Source organism: Bufo bufo, chromosome 5 (assembly GCF_905171765.1).
Source record: "Bufo bufo chromosome 5, aBufBuf1.1, whole genome shotgun sequence".
Lineage (NCBI taxonomy): Eukaryota > Metazoa > Chordata > Amphibia > Anura > Bufonidae > Bufo > Bufo bufo.
In genome coordinates, this window is record NC_053393.1 from 526362401 (window position 1) to 526384575 (window position 22175).

Here is a 22175-nt window from a genome sequence, read left to right on the forward strand (position 1 = left end):
AGATCTGAGGGCTGTAAGATACACCTGTGCTGAGATGCAGCCTTTTTCATGGCAGTCAGTATCATACGTCGCAGCAGAACTCCTGCCGTGGCTGCTGCAGAATCTCTTTACAAAGAGAAGGAGTTAGTCTGTGATTGATAGCCTTACATTGGGAGGTATTAACTCATATGTAATCCAAATTGATAAAAACAAAAAACACAGAAAATAATGCACTAACACAATAGATGCAAACTTTATATATGGACTAAGCCCTCATTCCGATATGATAAACTCTGAGACTTGTTTTGATCAATATATTTTGATCAAAATACATCTGTGCCCGCCTACCAGCGCCAAGGTGGTCTCAGTCAGGCAGGTCATATTTAGCGGCTTCAAAACTGCGGTGTAGTAGGTTCAGTTTTGTCTTTCTCCCGTTGTAACTCTTACATTGTATTGTTTGTCACCACAGCTCTACATGCCAACCTGAAATCGCTTCTAGAGAGGTTTCTGAAAGAATATAAGCAGATGAGAGATCTTTCCAGTTGTACGGAAAAGGTGAGAATCCCATTATCATGTCTACAATTAAGCCTTGTGTCTGTTCTGGCACTGGCCATTACCTCCTATGGGTGCTCAACAGAACTTGCTGATTTCTGTGGGGCCGGCCCTCCATCTAATGTGTATTTGAGGATGGGTCTCAACTACCCCCCAGCAGCAGATGTCAATGGAAAGAAGCTTGAGGGTGTGGGATTGTAAGGACAGGTTCACACAGAGTATTTTGGGCGGTGGATTTTGATGTGAATTCTGCGCCAGAAACGCATTGATTTTAATGGGAAATCCATGTATTAAACCATACAACGCTTTTATTTCCGCGTGTGGTTTTCAAAAAGGGGCGGAAAAAATGTGTCCTGTCCATTTGGATGTTCTACGGAATTCGCGTCAACGATTTCAACTGAAAATGGTCAGGAATGAAACTCCTTGCAGAAACCGCACCAAAAAGCAGGTTAAAAAACGCAGGGGAAAAAAAAGCGTGAAATCCACATCAGGTTTTTTTCACAGCTGAAATTCCTAGCTTAATGGTATGTTCTCATGCAAAAAAAAATAATAATAAAAGGTACCAAAAACACATATTTACTTTACAAGCTGTTTCTAGTTTCAGACTTTTCATGTGTTTACATGTACCTCCCAGTAACACATACTGGATGTGAAGTCTGTCTGCCAAGAATGCTGTTTCCTTCACTAGTTCTCATCTATAAGTGGAATGGGATCTCTTCTCCCTTGTGCTCACAGTCATTGATGCCGAGGAGTATATGGTTCTCCTCTCCCTTTCACAATCTGCAGTGGGTGCTCTGCTTTCTCTCTACACTTGTAAACAGCCTGTGTGATTTTTTTTTCCCCACTGCAAACTGCATCGTGCGTGCTCTCCTCCCTGTCCACAGCTTGTGTAAGCTGCCCTCCTTGGATGCTTTTCCATTCTCCACCATCTGATCTGCTGTGTACAACCTCCTCCCCCTCCCTGCTGCTATCTGTAATACTGAGATAAGGGAAGGAGAGAGCACAAAGAATCAGAGTGCCGTCCAATCTTTGACAGAAATGGCAGCGCTGCCAGCTTTGTGAAGGATGTACACACACTCTACAGATGCAAAACGGAAGGACATTTTTAGTGAAGACTATTAAGCATGTTGCTCCATTTTGCATTTGGGAAGCAAATAACCAATTGAAAAATCTTCTGGAAAGGGGCCCATAGCCTTTAAACATATACATTGTGGTTGTTATGTAGTTAATATTCCCCATGCCTCTTTGGTTGTTTGTCTTTTATGTAAGTGGGCAGATCGTTTTCATCATGATAGACCTTTATTTGCAAACCAATAAAGCATCCTCCGTGTCCGGTACTTGTTTACCGAGAAGGAAGTTGATATTCAAATCTACATTGAGCCATTGGAGGCGTCTTTGTTCTCCGCCTGATAACACATGTGTAATAAGGCCGCACAGATGCTTATTCTTTTGTCGTTCTACATTGTTTCCTAACAGACGGGAGATCTTCAAGCTTCAAAAGAGGGGACAGAAATCCCTGTGGTGACACCAATTGTGATTCATTCGCAAAATTCAGCACCGAGTCGGTCAGGTAAGTGCACGACACTGAGGAATCATTACAAGTAGTGCGTTGTTCGGTTTTGCTTATGGAAGTTGGAAAAGGGCTGAATTTGTATAACATTTTTCTTAGTTCACGTCTTGTGTCTCATTATCTGGACGTAGACTTTGCTTTGATCACTGCATTCAATTATGCTCTGGTAACTTCCAAAGCAAAGGTAACAAATTATCCTCTAGTTGCTGCTTGTCTGTGGTTTGTATACCCTACACATACAGGTATATGATTCAAAGGAACTGGGCCACAAACAACATTTATCACCTACCAGCAGGATAATAAATGTAGGATTGCTGGGAGCCGACTGCCAGAACTGCTAACAACGATAAAAACTGGGTTTCAATGAGAAAGTGCATTGGCAGTGCACCCCTGGTGGTCTAGGGCAGTAACCTGGTTAACGTCATAATCCCTGGTGCTCTAGGGCAGTAGGGGGGGGGGGTTAATTTCATAATCTTTGGTGATCTAGAGCAATGAGAGGGTTGGTAGTATAGGGCAGTAAGGGGGGTAATTCTAGTTTTTTATGATATTCTAGGGTAGTGAAGGGTTTAGCTTATGAAACTATAGTGGTCTAGGGAAGTAAAAGGGTTAATATAATAATCCTTGGTGCTCTAGAGCAGAAGCTGGTTTCATGTCATAATCCTTGGTGGTCTGGGGCAGTGAGGGGTTAATTCTAGTATTTATGATGGTCTAGGGTATCATAAGGATCCATGGTGGTCTAGGGCATCCAAGGGAGTTAATTTAAGAATCCCCGGTGGTCTAGGGCACTCAAATGGTTAATTTTTGTATTCCTGATGGAGGACAGTGGAAGGGTTAATGCTGGGTGGTTACTCGTCTCCCCAGGCTCCAGCAGCCTCCTGGATCTAACAGGAGGTTGAGCTCTGATAGAGCGACCTCCTCTCCATCATAGAGATGAGAGCAGGGAAGGGTAGAGAGGACAGAGGAGCTGTCACTGTACAGCCACACAGTTCTCTCTGTGATCAGGCAGATCGATTCAGGATCGCTCTGCCCAGTCATCAATGAGATGGTCCAGGGATTCGGCACAGGGGCACGCTTCCTCTGCTGAGGACATCTTCTGAGCTGCACTATGTGACCAGTGACTGTTCTTCTAGTGTGGGTTATAATTTGGACCTCTATCTACTATCCACCAGTTATCTGGTCAGCCTGTGGAGCACAAGATATTGTTTTCTACAAGATGCTCCATTACAGTAAACCTCAACCCTAATTGGCTTTCTTAGGTACCCAGGAAGCTGTGATTTCCCCAGTGTCTCCATCAGAAGATGTTGAGAGACTTAAAATTGAGTTCAGTCAGCATAGAGCACAGCTTGAAGAGAAGCACACGCGAGAAATCCAGCACCTGCGATCGTATTTCCAGCAACAGCTGAAGGAAAAAGAAGACCGATTCTCTACAGAGCTAATCCATCTTCAGGAGAAGTCCCAGGACGTCACGGCAGGGTCTCTGGAGAGCGGGTAAGGTGACGGGACTATCCTTCACATGTCAGAATCACAGGGGGCGAGGGGAACACAGCATCGAATTCTATTAATCTGCCAGCGTCGACACCTCAAAGAATAAATGGTAGAGAAGGAGCACCTGTTACATGTGCGCTTGGCAGCTGAAGGCATCTGTGTTGGTCCCATGTTCCTATGTGCCCGCAGGATAGGTCATCAATATCGGATAGGTGGGTGTCCACCAATCAGCTGGTTGAAGAGAAGGCCGCGCTCCATGCAAGCGCAGCCTTCCCTTCATTGTATACTTGCTCGCCGTCGACAGCGCAGTCGTGAGCAGGTGTAACTACAAGCTGTCCCATTCACTTCTATGGGACGGCTCCTTCCTATTCAAGTGTATACTACAGAGCCGTCCTATAGAAGTGAACGGGACAGCTTACACCTGCTCACTACTGCGCTGTCGGCGGCGAGCAAGTATACAATGAAGGGAAGGCTGCGGTCGCATGGAGTGTGGCCTTCTCTTCAACCAGCTGATTGGTGGTGGTGCCGGGTGTTGGACCCCCAACAATCTGATATTGATGACCTATCTCAAAGATAGGTCATCAATATTAAAATCCCGGATCCCGGAAAACTCCTATAACAAAAATGTGTACTTATTTGAGCAGGACACGATCAGATCAGTTTCATCCCCCAAATATCAATAGGGTTAATTACTCTTACCGGTATTTGGATTTTCCAATAGCCTCCACAACGGCACTCACAGGAGGGTGTCCACGCCTCCCCAGGACAGGAAACAACTCAAGTTTAAAAGGCCCCCTCCCTTTACCTCATTCAGTTAATGACATAGGACTCGTTCGTAATGCTAGAAATGTATTGAAATATTCAACAATATAATATAACATAAATCCTGTCGTAAGAAACACAAAGAGGGGTTGGGAGACCTCCAGTGCCGTTGTGGAGGCTATTGGAAAATCCAATTACCGCTAAAAGTAATTAACCCTTTTCCCGTCGCCTCCACAACGGCACTCTCAGGAGGAGTAAAAGAGAAACAATAATTTTAGGGTGGGACTACCGTAGATAATACTTTTCTGCCAAATGATAAATCATACGGTAGTTATGGAGCACATCCAACTTGTAATGTTTGAAAAAAGGTATTTGGGTTTGCCCATGTGGCTGCCCTGCATATCTGTTCCGCAGACGCAGAGGCATTTTCCGCCCATGAGGCAGATACCGCCCTGGTAGAGTGAGCTTTTATCCCGCTGGGGGGAGTCAAGTCCTTCTGCAGATAACAAAATTCTATGGCATTTCTTATCCATCTTGCAATGGTACTCTTGCTTGCTGCCGATCCTTTATGATGGCCTTGATATTGAAGAAGAAGATGGTCTGAATTCCTGAATTCTTTGGAGACATCCAGGTAAGGCTACTTTCACACTGGCATATTTGGCTTTCCGCTTGTGAGATCCGTTCAGGGTTCTCACAAGCGCTCCAAAACGGATAAATTTTGCCCTAATGCATTCTGAATGGAAAAGGATCCGCTCAGAATGCATCAGTTTGCCTCCTTTCCTTCTCCATTCCGCTTTGGAGACGGACACCAAAAACGCCGCCTGCAGCATTTTGGTGTCCGCCTGACGAAACTGAGCCAAACGGCACACAATGTAAGTCAATGGGGACGGATCCGCTTTCTATGACACAATTTGGCACAATAGAAAACGGATCCGTCCTCCATTGACTTTCAATGGTGTTAAAGACGGATCCGTCCTGGCACAGAATGTAAGTCAATGGGGACGGATCCGCTTTCTATGACACAATTTGGCACAATAGAAAACCGATCCGTCCTCCGTTGACTTTCAATGGTGTTCAAGACGGATCCGTCTTGGCTATGTTACAGATAATACAAACGGATCCGTTCTGAACGGATGCAGACGTTTGCATTATCCGCACCAAACGTGAGTGTGAAAGTAGCCTAAGTTAGTATGCGTCGTCTTACGTCCAGATTATGATATTTTTTAAAATCTATTTCTGAGAATGGATTCGGGCAAAAAGACGGTAAGGATGCCTCCTGCTGGCGATGGAACCTGGAAACGACCTTAGGCAGAGGGTTATGTCTGAGAATAATACTGTCCTCCAAAACCGTGAGGTAAGGGGATCTACAGGAAAAGGCCTGGATCTCCCCACCCTTCTGGCCGATGTGATTGCCAATAAATAGGTGGTTTTGTACGTTAAACGTTTTAGTGGAATATCCTGTAAGGGTTCAAATGGTACATGCATCAGAACTTCAAGCACCAGGTTTAAATCCCAAGGAGGTATAGTGGAATGAACAAACGGAAACCACCTTGTCGCGCCTTTTAGGAATAGTTTTATCAGGGGCAGGTCTGCCAACTTTGTTTCTAGAAAGTTACTTAATGCCGACATTTGCACCTTAAGGGTGTTTGGTCTGAGCCCCTAATTGAAGGAAATCCAATTTTCCCTGACAGATCTCGCAGTGCTTTGCTTTTTGTCCCTCCTTGGCGGTTTAGATAGGCCACAGTAGTGGAGTTGTCGGACAGAATCTTTACACGTTGGGATCTTATAGTCGACTGTAGAGAGAGAAGCACTTTGAAGACTGCCATCAGTTCTTTTAACTTGGAGGATGCTACTACAATCTTTTGACTCCAAAGACATTGTACTACTTGATCTTTGGTGTGTGTCCCCCATCCTCGACTGCTGGCGTCAGTTGTAATAACGACTTGATTTGTATGTCGCCAGAACACTCCTCTTTAAAGATTTTTTCTGATCTTCCACCAAAGGAAGAGACTATTTTACTTTTAGAGGGACTTTTATTCTTTTGTCTAGGGTGTTTTGATTTCCATCCCAGGTTTTTAGGAGAAACGTTTGTAGCGTCCTTGTGTGGTGCTGGAATGAAGGAAGTTAGATGGCCTAATAGTGTCATGATGTCCCTGATGGACACTATTTTGGACTCGCAAAATAGCGAGACCTTTTGAGAGAGGGAAGTCTGTTTTTCTTGTTGGAGTCTAACATGACACCCAAAAATATTTTTTGCTGACTAGGTCTGATTTTTCTTTGTTTATAAACCAACCCAATTCTGGAGGTCTTGACTGGAGGTCTTGAAGGGACAGGGCTACCACCAAAAATCGCGCAGATATGGAACGATTCATATTCCATGAAGATGTAAAAAACTCGTCACTTTAGCCATAAGTTTTGAAAAAATTGTGGGGGCTGAAGACAACCCGAAGGCTAGGGCCTGGAATTGGAAGTGACGTTTTTGCCTTCAGAAATATCGCAATGCTGAGAAACTTTTGATAGTCCCTGTGAATGGGGACATGGTAGTACTCATTGGAGAGATCCAGGGTTACCATGTAGCATTCTTGAATCAAGAGATTCGCTGTCGACTTGATTGTCTCCATCTTGAATCTTTTGTAGGATATGTTTTTGTTTAACTTCTTTAGATGTATTATCAAATCTGAAAGACTTGTTTGGTTTTTGGATTAAAAAGTTGGGTGAATAAAACCCCGTTCCCTCCTGATCCTTTGGAACCGGTATTATAACTTGCTTCTGCAGAAGAGCCAGTTTCTCTGATTCTAGAGCTCGCTGTTTTTCTATTTGAAGTAAAGGCCTGTTGCAAGTGTAGAAATCTCGAGGAGGTGCAATGAATTCTAGTTTGTAACCTTCGCTTATGGTATTTATTACCCAAGGAGAAGTTGAAATATTTCTTTAGGCCGAGGAAAAACTTTTAAGTCTGCCTCCTACTTGAAATCTGGCGTCATTGTGAGGATTTTGCAGTAGCTTCAGAAAACCTCTCCCCTAGGGGGTTGCCGTTTTCCCGAGCCCTCTTTTCTTCTTTGGTCCGATCTGGTTCTTTTCTGATTCCGAAAGGACCGTCTTTGTTGGTCTGAAGGAAAGCCTTTTTTTCTCGTCTGATGCCTTTTCCAGAATATAATCTAAAACTGACCCGAACAATTTATCCCCCCTCACACGGAATGGAGCATAGTCGATTCTTTGAGCTGGCTACTCCAGACCAGGACCTGAGCCATATAGCTCTACGGGTGGCATTTGAGAGGGCTGAAGATCTAGCTGAGAGTTTTACCAGATCCGCAGAGGCATCAGACAAAAACATTAGAGGCCTGCTTCAGAATAGGGATGGAGGCTAGGATTTCCTCTCTGGGGGTACCTGCCGCTAAGTATTGAGTTAACCAGACAGATAATGATCTGGAAGTACAGGTAGCCGCTATACTGGGCCTTAGCATAGCCGTGTTCGTCTCCCACGCCCGCTTGAGAAGACCCTCACACTTTTTGTCCATCAGGTCTTTTAAGAGGCCCATATCTTCAAAGGGCAGAGAAGTCTTTTTTGATATGCGGGCAACTGGGGCATCAATTTGGGGAGTTTTATCCCACAAAGCTGAATCTGATTCTGCAAAGGGATATTTCCTCTTAAAGGCATTTGGGATTGTATTTCTTTTTTCAGGATCTTTCCATTCCTTAGCAATCAACATTTTGATGTTATTATGGACAGGAAACCCTTTTCTTTTCTCCCAGTCCCTGAAACATACGATCTTGAATTGTTTGAGATTCTTTAACGTCCTCAATTTTCATAGTGGCTCTTAGGGTCTTTAAGAACTTTCCGTATCTTCAGGGATACAGAAAGGTTTTCCCGGACCGTCCTCAGAGGATTCAGAATTTGCATCTGAAAATATTTTCCCATCATCCGAGTCTGGTTCACCTTGAAAATTCGACACCTGTGATCTTTGTGAAGTTGATGGTTGGGGGAACATCGCGGTAATTCCTCTGACGTCATGTGCTGCGGAAGTGACGATCAGAGGCCTGGCAAACGGAACTCTCGGCCCCAGAGAATTCCGGCCTGACTGCGCATGCGCGCAATCCCTCGTTCCCCACCATAGAATGAAACTGGGGAACTGATGCCCGGGGCTTTACGCCAAAGGAACGGGGAATAGAGGCCTAAGACCTCCTCAACTTCCGTCCTCTGCACTGGCCCTCCCAAATGGGGCAACACCGACAGGACGTGCGTCTCCAACTAAACTCTTGACGCTGCAGGGGTGGCTTCCACGCGATTCCGAGGACAGGAAACAACAACTGAATCAGGTAAAGGGCCTTTTAAACTTGAGCTTCTACGTTGTTTCCTGTCCTGGGGAGTCGGGGACACCATCCTGAGAGTGCCGTTGTGGAGGCGATGGGGAAATGGAATGTTTCCGTTCACTGACAGATTGATACTCAAGCTATATTACAATGCTTCTCTGCTCACTGTAATTTAAAGGGATTTTTTAAAGATTTCACTATTGATGACCTGTCCTCAGGATAGGCCATCAGTATCTGATCTCTGGCGTTCGACTGTTCTGCAGTAGCTCCTGTGCTGTAGGTCGGTGCTAGCGCCATCCATTATGTAGTGGACGCAGATGGTAACTGCGACGCTGCCGTGACTAGCTCCATCCACGGATCACTTACCTCCGGTGCCGGAGCTACTCCAGAACAACTGATCGGCAGGGTCAGAGCCCCGGCAATCAGATATTGATGGCCTGCCCTAGCTTTTTGTGGACAGGTTTACCGATCATTGCTGGAATGATATAAATTCTGTTTCCTTGCTCTCGGTTGATCTTCATTGTGCTGTGTTTTTTGCAGGGAACTCTGTACAGTTGAGGCGGTGGTGGCGCTGGGGTTCGAGGAAGCTGCCATATTCCAGAGCGTGATTACTCCATCCAGCGATGTGTTAAAGGTAACGCACACACAGCGTCTTTGATATTAGCTTTTGTTTGTGTAGCTCCGTCTGCATCCACGCCCCTGGTAACAGAACCCGCAGGGTATACAGGAAGCGTCTGCTGCAGCTTGTAATGGACAAATCATGCTGAGATATCGCTGACCCCACCGGGGTATGCAGGTGACATTATAGATGGTGTTAGCTGGTGGTAAGTGATCATGTGCGTACTGTTACCTGTAGAGTCAATGTCCTCATTCTGTATGTCTCTCATCATTCATATGGTCAGATTCCTCCTTTACTGCATTCTTAAAGGGATTCTCTTGCCAAATATTGTGCATGGTGTGAGGGGGCGGAGCATGACACAGGGATTGTCTTCTCTGTATTATTTTAACCCTATCAGTACCAGGCCACTTTTCACCTTAAATCCCTGGCCGATTTTTGCAAATCTGACGTGTGTCAGCTTTGGAACACTTTTACTTATCCAGGCCATTCTGAGATTGTTTTCTCGTGACACATTGTACTTCATGACAGTGGTAAATTTGAGTCTATCTATTTCACCTTTATTTATAATAATCCAAAATTTACCAAAAATTGGGAAAAATTCTCAATTTTCTAAATTAGAATTTCTCTACTATTAAGACAGATAGTAATACCTCATAAAATAGTTATCAGTCAACATTCCCCATATGTCTGCTTTATGTTGGCATAATTTAGTAAATATCTTTTTTTTTTTTTTAGGACGTTAGAAGGCTTAGAAGTTTAGAAGCTATTTTTTTCAAATTTTCTGCAAAATTTCCAAAACCATTTTTTTAAGCACCAATTCAGTTATAAAGTGATTTTGAGGGGCTTACGCAATGTAAACCACCCATAAATGACCCCATTTTAGAAACTACACCCCTCAAATTATTCAAATCTGATGTTACAAACTTTGTTAACCCTTGGGGTGTTCCACGAGAATTTAAAGGAAAATGGATGTGAAATTTCAAAATGTCACTTTTTTAGTATTTTTTTTTATGTTAATCATTTTTTTTTCTTGCAACACAGCAAGGGTTAACAGCAAAATAATCCTCATTATATATTACTCTGATTCTGCAGTTTACACTACAGAAATACCCCACATGTGGCGGTAAACAGCTCTATGGGCACGTGGCAGTGGTCAGAAGGAAAGGAGTGCCATATGGATTTTGGAGGCAGATGACAGAAATGGTCACATGACACAACAAAAATTTGCATCGAGGATTTTTTTTGTGTCGAATTACTCGATTCAATCGAGTAATCGTTTCAGCCCTAACCCCATATGTGGGGGTGAACTGCTGTGGGGGCACATGGCAGGACTCAGAAAGGAAGGAGCGCCATATGGCTTTTGCAGCACAGATTTTGATGGATAGGTTTATGGGTGCCAATGGTTTTTATTTATTAAGTGATTGTCTTATGTGGGGGCTCATTTTTTATGAGATGAGATGGCGGTTTGATTGGTACCATTTTGGGGTACATAAGACTTTTTGATCACTTGGTATTAAACTTTTTGTGAGGCAAGTTGAAAAAAATGCCTGTTTTGGCATAGTTTATTTTTTTTATGGTATTCACCTGAGGGGGCATATAATGTAATATTTTTATAGAGCAGGTTGTTACGGACGCGGCGATACCTAATATGTCTATCATTTTTATTTTTGTTAAGTTTTACAGAGTGAAATAATTTTTGAACAGAATAAAATCTTGTTTTTGTGTTGCCATTTTCTGAGAGCCCTATTTTTTATTTATTTTTGGGGCGATTGTCTTAAGTAGGGGCTGATGTTTTTGCTGGATGAGATGACGGTTTGATTGTTATAATTTTGGGGTACATAAGACTTTTTGATCACTTGGTGTTACACTTTATGTGAGTCAAGGTGACCAGAAAATTGCTTTTTTGACACTGGGGTGGATCATGTGATATTTTTATAGAGCCGGTCTATACGGACACGGCGATACCGAATATGTCTACTTTTCTTTTTTTTCCCTATTTTTTTACAATTTTTAAAAACATTTTTTTGGGGGAAAAGGACGTTTTTTTGTTTTTTACTTGAAACTTTAAATTTTTTTGTAAAACTTTATTTTTTTAACTTCTTTTTTCACTTTATTTTTTGTCCCACTCTGGGACTTCAACTTTTGGGGGTCTGATCCTCTTTCCAATGCATTACAATACTTCTGTATTGTGATGCATTGGCTGTAAGTATATTACACACTTACAGCTTCCTGCCTGTGAGATCCAGGGGCTGATCTCACAGGCTTACAGGAAGGCAGCCACGATCGGGCTGCCTTCCCTGCCATCCGGTCCCCGTCACAGCAGCGCTGGGATTTCTGTCCCAGTTTCCAGCGCCGTCCATGTACGGCGCTGGTATCCTACAGGTTAAACTCTCTTGTTCTCCATATCCCCAGGCCCTGCACAAACCAAAACCTAGTGGGGGAGATTTATCAAAAATGGCGTTCCCATATGCCAGTATCGATCTCCGGAGTGCAGGCAGATGCCTTTAAATAAATTAGGCGCATCTCTGGACCTGCGTGCTGCAGAAACTCAAATCTTCGGCAGCTAGGGGTGGCGTAGACGTCATGTATAACTTACACCAGTTTCTTGCGTAAGGGAGGCCCCTCCCCCTCCAACTGAGCCCCACTCCTTTTCCTAAACTGGCGAGAAGCTCACAAAGTGTCGGCCACTTCTCACTGAAAACAATGGAGGCATTTTTCCATGGTGATTTAATGTTTGAATCTATTTTGATGTTGAGGTTGCCTGCTGCTTGGTCAAAATAGTTAGAATTAGGTCCATAATTTAGTGCAGAGTCATTTTATAGATTGTATGATATGTATATTAGGGTTGGAGCATCATTTTTGTTTCCAATTCCACTTATAGCCGGATGATGCAATCAGCCACCACTAGAGGGAGCTCACTGCATGCAGATTTTTAAAGCTCCCTTTGGAGTATGCCCCCGAGCTCCCCCTAGTGGCGGCTGCAGGCAGACAGAACTCAGAAAGAGTGAGCTCTAAAGCTATATTAGGAAATGCATTTGAGAACCATAAATGATATGAGAGGGGACATTAGCTTTAAGGATTTTGACTGTTATCACTTGGTGACATGATTATAAATCCACTTTTTCTACTTGCTGAATAGACTGACGACGCGGCACAGATGGGGGATCATTCTCTGCACCAGTCCTTCGGTCCGATTTATCAGCAGCTGCAGACTCTGAGGCAGGCGCTGTATGCTAAGTATGTAGAAGAAGTGAACGCTCTGAAGAAGCAGCATGAAGCGGAACTGGATCAGCTCAGAGCTGAACTGACAGACGGACACAACAAAGAGAAGGCCGCTTTGAAGCAGGAGATCATCCACCTGACAAACGCCAAGCAAGAAATCCTCAATGGCAGCTTTCAGCAGCCGCCATTGTATCCCATCCCCGAGGAAAAGGATCCTGATGACATAAATCAGCTGATGGAGGAACGTTTCCAGGAGAAGATTGAGGAGGAGGTTGCTCGGGTAAGTCCAGATCGCATTCTCTGTCTTTTCTAGCACACAGGTCTGGCTTTATAGAAGATGGGGTCCCGGGCACCAACCAAAGTAGCCCTACACCCATCTTGCCATTTTTTTTATCATCACTTCAAAACCCTTGATGGCATAGGGTAATGAAAGGGTTAATTATTATTATTATTATTTTTTGTATAAGGCTGCTTTCACACTTGCGTCGTTGTTTTCTCCGGTATTGAGATCCTAAAAAAAAAAAATTCCCTTTAGTCCTCCTACATTTTGAATGGAAAGAGATCCGGTTCAGGATGCCTTCCGTTCCCGCAGCATTCCGTTCCATTCTGCAAGCTGCGGTTTTTCCTGTTTTTGATTTCACACAACCGCATCCTAACCGAACGGATGCATCCTGATGTGCAAAATCGAAAAGGATCCGTTAAATTCCGGTATTGAGGTCCTCTGCCGGACCTCAGTGCCGGAATTAACAACGCAAGTGTGAAAGTAGCCTTAGGCAGTGAAGGGTTCTCTGGTAATTTGTGTCGGTCCTGTCCACAGTACATTGTAGGTCCTATTCCTCCTTCCGGCCCTGTACACATGCGACTGCTGCAGCCAATCTCTGGCCATGGCGCTATACGCCCTGAGACCACCGTGATTGGCTGCAGCAGTCATGAGTGCATACAAGTACATCACAGCTGCAGCCAAATACACAAAGACCAGAGGAAGGCATAGGGAGCGGTGGGTAGTGCTAGAAAGTGGTGGGGGGATCAAACTGGTGATTTTTATTTTATTTATTAATTTTTTTGTTATTACAATCACTGCCTATGGCCACATTTTTGCATAATTCAAGACAACCAAGACTTTATTTTTCACACCACGACCCATACCCTGAAAAGTATTTTAGTTATTGTGGAACATTGTGCCATAAATCCAGGTCTTAATAAATGATATTCCACGTAAGCTGCTCATTCACATCAAATATCTGCTCAGATTAAGTTTCTGCCCCCTTCTCTAATTAATATGCATGTTAATTAAAGGGGTTGTCTCACCTAGGGCCTTCAGTGTTTCCCAGCTGGTCTCAAGGCGCCCATAGCAGTTGGGGAGAGGTGCCCATTCCTGATGGCACAGGCAGGCGGCGCTCTGATAAGAGGTATATTCATAGATGTATAGAACAGCGCCAAGCTGCATGGACCTGGAGCTGTTCTGAACTAAACGCCATAGGACATATGAGGTGGCCGGCGAGAGGAGCTTCAGAAAGAGGCAATACGAGGTGGCCAGGGACGGTATAGCTACTGCGCATGCGCAGGAGACTCTGCGCGCTCAACTCCTGCAATTCCAGCCACTAGAAAGGTCGGCATTCTTTCCTTTGAGAGCGCAAGCACGGCCACCGCTTGTGCACTGCAGCAGTGGCCTTAACCCCTGGAGACAAGCAGTGTATAAAAATAAGAAAAAGTTAAAACAGGAGGCAGTATATGGGTAACCTACTTGTAGTGCCTCATTACACAACATAAATATCACTAAGGGTCCGTTCACACATCTGTGTGTGTTTTGCGGATCCGCAAAACACGGACAGCGGCAATGTGCGTTCCGCATTTTGCGGACAGCACAAATGCCGGCACTAAGAGAATATGCCTATTCTTGTCCGCTATTGCAGACAAGAATAGGACATGTTCTATTTTTTTCATGTCCGCAATTCCGCTCGGAATAGAAATGCATGGGTCCGCAATTACGTTCCGCAAAATGCGGAATGGAATTGCGGATGTGTGAATGGACCCTTACTGTGATGGGACAACCCCTTTAAGGACGGTACCTGGACACGCTTATGACAGCAGTGTCATCACCCCGTAGGTGTCTTATACGTCTTTCATCTGCCTGTAGGAGGGTCATCTGCGGGTTTCTAACCCAGTACAAGCTGTAATGTAAACCAGTAAGGCTCCTCTGCGTTTTCCTTTCCGGTTTTGAAATCCGTCATAGGATCTCAATAGTGGGGGGAAAACGCTTCAGTTTTGTCCCCATTCATTATCAATGGGGACAAAACTGAACAAACCGGAACGGAGTGCACCAGAATGCGTTATGTTTTGTTGCGTTCCCATGCCGGACAGTAAACCGGACAGTTTTGTTCGGCATGGGTAACTATGTAAGTGAATGGTGCCGGATCCGTTTTTTTCGGACATGAAAAAAACTGATCCAGCGTCCTCTGGCTTACAATGGTATTTGATGGCGGATCCAGCATGATCATTTTCGATATATTTCAACCAGATCCGTTCTGAACGTATGCAGCCGGTTGTGTTATACAAACGGATGCGTTTGCCTCTGGTTTTGAGATCCTCTGCCGGATGTGAAAGTAGCCTTAGAGAAGCGAGCACTGTTTAAATCAGCTTCTCTTTTTTTTTTTTTTTTTTTAAGAATATGTAAGGCTCTGTTCACATCTGCGCCTCAAGTTCCATGGATCTTATTGGGAAATATAGCTGCAGCACTATTTTACCTACCGAAATGACAGACACCTCATTGAAACCCACTGGATGAGATGTAAATGGGGTCAGTTGGGCGTCACTGGTGTCCGTGTTATGAAGGATACAGCGCTGCTTTGTTGTCCCTCTCATAATGGAAACCACAATGCATCTGTGTATAGAGCTGGAGTTAAAGGGGTTTTCCAGGTGTTTGATGTTCTCAGGATAGGTCACCAATATCCTATCGGTGGGAGTCTGACAACCTGTCACCCTGCTGATCAGCTGCTTGAGGAGGCCACGATGCTCCCGTGAGCACTGCAGCCTCCTTGCAGCTTACCAAGCACAGTGGGGCACCAGGGATAATTGAAATATATTAGTACGTTCTTTAATGTGATTTCTCATCCGTATCATTGGGGGACACAGGCTTGACCATGGGTATAGCTGTTGCCACTAGGAGGCGGACACGAAGCACAAAAGTGTGAGCTCCTGCCTTCAGCTATACCCTTCAGTTTTAGCTTAGTGTCTGTAGGATGCAGACCTCCCTGCGTTGCAGGTCTGCTGTTTTTTTTTTTTTTCTTCCTTTTTTCTTTTTTCTTTTCTTCTAGCGGCAGTTCAGGCAGTCCTAAAAGCTGCCTGCACTCCCACCCAGGAGACGGGAGACCAGGGGGTCCCCAATCCCGCTGCTCCTTCCCGATCTCCAGAAGCAAAGGAGGACCAGAGGTTCTTAAAGCCTCTGCATCCCGCCAGCATTCGGCGGGGACGGAGGCCAGCAGGGCCTGTGCTGGGGTCCCGCTCCCACACTGTCAGCTGGGTAATTCTGAACACTGGGTGCTGCCTCTGCCCACATCCTGAGTTTAAATGCACCTGTGGTGGGTCGCTGACAAGGCTCCACTGGACATGCTGCGTGCAGGGACACAGGCTGGGTAAGCGCTGTTTTTCCTACCTACTCCCCTCATCCTCCTGCCTGTCACTGCAGGGTTGTCATTTTGTCCTGACCCGTCTCATCCTCGTGAGCAGTCGCTCCACACTCTGGATTTGGTACGAGCCGTTCGAGTCTATCCGTCCCAGACGTCATCTTTCCAGCGGACGGATTCCCTGTTCGTGATTCCACAGGGACCGAGACGAGGGCTGGCGTCGTCGAAAACTTCCATTACCCGATGGATTTGTTTGGCCATTGTGGAAGCGTACCGCGTTAATGGCCGGGCCCCACCCTCCCGGGTGACTGCTCATTCTGCTCGGGCAGTGGAGGGCCTTTTGGGGCGGTGCACCACGGGACTTCGGCCCTTCAGGTGTGCAGGTCGGCTACCTGGTCGTCTTTGCACACTTTTTCCAAGTTTTACAGGGTGCACACCTTTGCGTCTGCTGACACGTCTCTAGGGCGTAGAGTTTTTCAGACGGAGGTTCTCTGATTGACGGGAGGGTTGCTTGTGATGCCCACCCTTGGGGACTGCTCTGTACCTTCCCATGGTCAAGCCTGTGTCCCCCAATAAGACGGATGAGAAAACTAGATTTTTGTACTCACCGTAAAATCTGTTTCTCTTCTGTTCATTGGGGGACACAGCTCCCACCCATTCTCTAGTTTAGGGGCCTTTTCTGGCCTGTGTGGTCCTGGGTTTGTACATAGTGTGGTTTTGTCGTGCTTCTCCTACTGCTTTTGCACTAACTGATTTGGCTTAGTCCCTGTAGGAGGGGTAAAGCTGAAGGCAGGAGCTCACACCTTTGTGCTTAGTGTCGCCTCCTAGTGGCAGCAGCTATACCCATGGTCAAGCCTGTGTCCCCCAATGAACGGAAGAGAAACAGATTGTACGGTAAGTACAAAAATCTAGCTGTTTTACAGACTTGGGCAGTGCTAAATCCCGCCCATCAGTACCGGGCTCACTGCTGGGCGGAAGCCTCCGCCTGGCAGCCCGAAGGAGAGCCCGGTACATCACCCGAACTCCACAAAATGCCTTTGCCCTGCGCGATTCAACGCAGGGCATAGAACCATAGAAACATAGAATGTGTCGGCAGATAAGAACCATTTGGCCCATCTAGTCTGCCCAATATACTGAATACTATGGATAGCCCCTGGCCCTATCTTATATGAAGGATGGCCTTATGCCTATCCCATGCATGCTTAAACTCCTTCACTGTATTTGCAGCTGCCACTTCTGCAGGAAGGAGAGCATCGGAGCACGAACTGCTGCGATGCTCTTGTCAGGGGGGCTGTCTGGGTGAAATTTTGGGTATGTCCGGGTTCAGCTCTGAACATGGACAACCCCTTTAAAGGAATGTTCTCCTTTTCCATCCCCGTGTGGAAGCGTTCATGCCCTTTGCTTACTGTTTACCCTAATAATAATTTCCTCCCAGAAGAGATTTTATGTTGCGATACATAACAAACTATGTAATTAACTAAGCGTATTGCTTTTAACTTGCGCTTGCTGTTCCCATCTGCTCCGCTGTCCTTCACTGCCTCCGGCATGAAGGTCACAGCCCAGTCAAGTAGAACCAGCACTTTCTACATCCCTTTATTTGCCCCCAGGATCTGGTTTCATTGTCTCAGATGCCGATATTCCCCGAGAAGGATTGCGTTTCCAGTTTCAGCTTTCATGTCTCTTTCTATAATATGGCAGAGCTGCGCAGTGTTAGACTCCATCACCAGAAATAAATAACCTGCAGTGACCGATGCAAGTTTTGGTAATCACCTACATAAATTACATCTATCAGAGTCTCAGGCCCTGCTTGAGAACAGCAGCAGCTTTTCTTGATATCATGCAGTTGACTAAAGCTTTGTTCACACTGGCATCATAGTTTCTGCCCATAACGGGCCCATGAGAGCAGCTCTGTATGAGAAAACAGGAGCTCTGGTCACTATCCGCATATATTAAGACAACCTAAAAATGGACAGCTTTGCGCTGAATTTTTTAAAATTGTTCATTTCATTCCTAAATGCAAAATTAAACAACTTTCTAAATAGTCTTCATTAAAACGTTCCTACGGTACCATTTTGCTTCTGCAGAGTGTGTGTAAGTCCTTCCTCTAGCTGCCAGTGCTGCTGAATCTGACATATATCTCTCAGAGCACCGTTCAAGTTTGAGACTGTTCTCTTGCTCTCCCCTTCCCTTCTCCCAATATTAGAAATAACAGCAGGGAGGGGGAGGAGGTTGTACATGGCAGATGTGTGTGGAGAGAGGGGAAAGCGAACAAGGAGGGCAGTTGACAAAGGGGGTAGATAAGTAGGAAAGCACACGGGCGAGAATCACATTGTGTTGAGATAAAGCAGAGCACTAGGGGGAGGAAGGAGAGACCCTACACCCCACAGCATTGGTGTCAGAACAAGGGCTATAGTAGTAGAAATCAGTCCAGGGTTGAAGCTTGATTATGAGAGCTAGTGAAGGCAGCAGCATCCTAGACACACAGACCTCACATCCAGCATGTATTACTGGGAGGAGGCAGATGTGTGTGGAGAGAGGGGAAAGCGATCAAGGAGGGCAGCTTACAAAGGAGCAAAGCACACGGGCGACAATCACATTGGGTGTGTAAAAGTGTAGAGAGTAAGCAGAGCACCAGGGGGAGGAAGGAGAGACCACACACCCCACAGCATCGGCGTTGGGACAAAGGCTGTAGTAGTAGTAGTAGTAGAAATCAGTCCAGGGTTGAAGCTTATTTATGAGAGCTAGTGAAGGAAGCAGCATCCTAGACACACAGACCTCACATCCAGCATGTATTACTGGGAGGAGGCAGATGTGTGTGGAGAGAGGGGAAAGCGATCAAGGAGGGCAGCTTACAAAGGAGCAAAGAACACGGGCGAGAATCACATAGGTTGTGTAAAAGTGTAGAGAGAAAGTAGAGCACCAGGGGGAGGAAGGAGAGACCACACACCCCACAGCATCGGCGTTGGGACAAAGGCTGTAGTAGTAGTAGAAATCAGTGCAGGGTTGAAGCTTGATTATGAGAGCTAGTGAAGGAAGCAGCATCCTAGACACACAGACCTCACATCCAGCTTGTATTACTGGGAAGAGGGGTGAATGTGCCCATGAGAAAAGTCTGAATCTAGGTCAGGTTGCAAACTGAATGTCGGGGGGTCTGAAAATGAATGAAGGCATGGAGACTACTGGCTGAAACTTTTTGTAAAAATATTTTTTGTGTCAAAGGTATCCTTAGCCAGGACCAGCATGTGACATAGGGTGTGACTGCAGATGTCATGCACCAGTCCCTTTACTGTTTGCACATTATATAGTGTTGCGAACTTGTTCCATGGGTGAATTTGCTTTTCTTTTATGCTGTGGTGATGGCGTTTACATTTCTAGCTTTTCTTGTGTTACACAACACATTTTTACATTCTACTTTTGTGTAAAATCTTGTGGAAAGTGACAGCCTGAAATAGCAGCAGGATGTGACTGTGAGACCCGTTCACAGAACGTTTTTTTGCTGCAGTTTTTCACGCGTTTTCCGCGCGGAATCCAAAATCCCCCCCAAAAAGCCTCTTAAAAGCTTCTCATTCATTTAAAAGAAACAGCGTGGAAAAGAGAAGCAGCATGCTCTTGGAGCAGAATCCACTCTGGATCTCCCAATGAAATTAATGGGGACTTGAGGAAAAAAATGCAGTTAAAGTGCCGATTTTTTTTCAGCGCATTTTCTTAATCTGTTGACTGAACATACCCTAACTTAGAAAAGGGTGAAGGGGTGCAGTTGATTGTAGAGTGCAGCTAAGGGTGTCACATTTACGTTTTGGCCCCCGAGGACAAGCAGACCCACATCACTTGAGCTGTACCCAGTGGCGGGTTTAAAGGGGTTGTGTCACTTCGGCAAGTGGCATTTATCATGTAGAGAAAGTTAATACAAGGCACTTACTAATGTATTGTGATTGTCCATATTGCCTCCTTTGATGGCTGGATAAATTTTTCCATCACATTATACACTGCTCGTTTCCATGGTTACAGACCACCCTGCAATCCAGCAGTGGTGGTCGTGCTCGCACAATATAGGAAAAAGCACTGGCCTATGTGTGCCTCCATGGTCCCAGCCACCAGAGAAGCTGACTCTATTTCCTATGGTGTGCAGGCACGACCACCACTGATTGCAGAATGGGCTGTAACCATGTAAACGAGTAGTGTATAATGTGATGGAAAAATGAATCCAACCAGCAAAGGAAGCAATATGGACAATCATAATACATTAGTAAGTGCCTTGTATTAACTATCTCTACATGATAAATGCCACTTGCTGAAGCGAGACAACCCCTTTAATGGCAGATGAAGGGGACTATTCTCTGGCACCACGAAAACTTAGCTAAATGGTTTTTGTGGCTTTGTAACCAGCACAAGCTGGACTTTTCTACCAGGGCCCACTAGCCTTTAGGGGAGGATTAAAGGGGTTCTCCAGGGTTACATCGGGGATGTCTTATTGCTAGGATAGGTCATCAATATCACATCTTTTGCGGGGGAGGAAGGGGGGGATCTGACTCTGTGCAGCCACACCGATCAACTGATTAAAAGGTTCATAAGTAGAGATGATTGAATCAACGCTAAACAAATCAAATTCAACCTGAATTTTTCAAAAATGTGTCTAAAATCTAAATCGTTTGCCAGAATCGAATCGCCAAAAGTTCAAAATGGCATCAGCCATTTTTCAAATAAGAACACTAGAAAGATGAACAGGGAGGATCAAATGGCCCCCTGGCATTAATGAGCTCAAACGAGTTGAGCAGTGGGTGCGGAACCACTGCATCAACCAGCAGGACTGACCTTGGGCTAATCCTAAGGACGTTATCCTTGCAGTCCCTTGGGTTTCACCGTTTTACCCCTATGCAGGGATCTGCAGGGGACCACCAGGCCACTGGAGTAGTCCCTGTGTGGTTCAGCTGAACCACACGGGTCAGAGACACCAGTGTGGAGCACCAAAGGGTCAGACGGAATCATGGACAGGCGCAGGGCGAGGTCAGGGCAGGTAGAGTACATGCGAATCTGAGAAACAAGTTAGAGGTTAGTGTCTGGTAGCAAAGGGTCAATATGGTAATCCGGGTCAGGCAGTGGCGGGTCAGAAACGGTAAGCAGGCAGAGGTTGGTAGACGGGTAGACAGATGGAATAGCACACCTTTGCAGGAACTAGCAAGATAGAGAACCTATTGCTCAGGTACCCTCCCATAGGGGAAGGTGCTTTAAGTACCCCAGATTAGTAGTGAAAATTTGGGTGCGCACGCTGGTTCTTTAAGGGCTGGGGAGCGTGCACACCCTACAGGCTGGTAGAAGAGGCCTGACAGACAAGCGCAGGCTGCGGCCTGCTACTGGAAAAGTGCTTTAGGATTCCAGCAGGTGGGCAAGCTGGTCTGGACCGCCAGGACAAAAGTAACAGAAGCCGGGTGAGTGACGTGGTGCCACCCATGCATGGAGAGCATCCAGTCCTAGGGAACCCCAGAGTGTTATGGAGTTGGAGCACTTATATTTATTCAGGGACAAATCAAATCAGAATAAAGAAATTGATCAGAAAGAATTTAAGAAATTCACTCCTCGACAGCGAGCGCCGCATCCTGGTCATTGTATACCAGGCACAACTCCCTGGTTTTTGTTTTTTATTCAAAATCAGACAATATTTTCCATTTTTCCTCTATATTTCTTTGTTTTATAAAGAACCTTTTCGTATCTTTTCATCTTATTAACCAAGTTGAGCCATATGAACACATTCGGAATATGCCGTGAAAACCAAACCCGTGTAATCAAAAGTCCTGCCAAAAACATTAGCGACAGGATCTTTTTGTATTTATGACCGTTTACCCTGGAAAGATCATCCAATATCTAGTATTCCACCATAAAAGGAATCACAACTTTCAATTTTTGGGTAATAAAGTCATCAATTGCAGCCCAATATTCTTTTAGTTCTGTGAATAAATCAGCTCCTGGTGCATCACAACGTGATGTATTCCTTAAACCACATTTAGGGTCCATTCACACGTCCGTAAGTATTTTGCGGATCCGCAAATCACGGGCACCT

At 45.3% G+C, this 22175-nt stretch overlaps 1 protein-coding gene across 8 annotated transcripts in view; it reads left to right on the forward strand.

The window, feature by feature from the left end:
• Window positions 1–22175, forward strand: part of AKAP9 (A-kinase anchoring protein 9) — a 247751-nt gene that overhangs the window by 101637 nt on the left and 123939 nt on the right. For all 8 annotated transcript variants that reach the window (XM_040431142.1, XM_040431144.1, XM_040431147.1 and 5 more), the window contains 5 exons: window positions 449–534; window positions 2008–2101; window positions 3358–3589; window positions 9197–9290; window positions 12415–12777. In XM_040431142.1, coding sequence (XP_040287076.1) covers window positions 449–534; window positions 2008–2101; window positions 3358–3589; window positions 9197–9290; window positions 12415–12777 — 869 coding nt within the window. The remainder of the gene's footprint in view (window positions 1–448; window positions 535–2007; window positions 2102–3357; window positions 3590–9196; window positions 9291–12414; window positions 12778–22175) is intronic.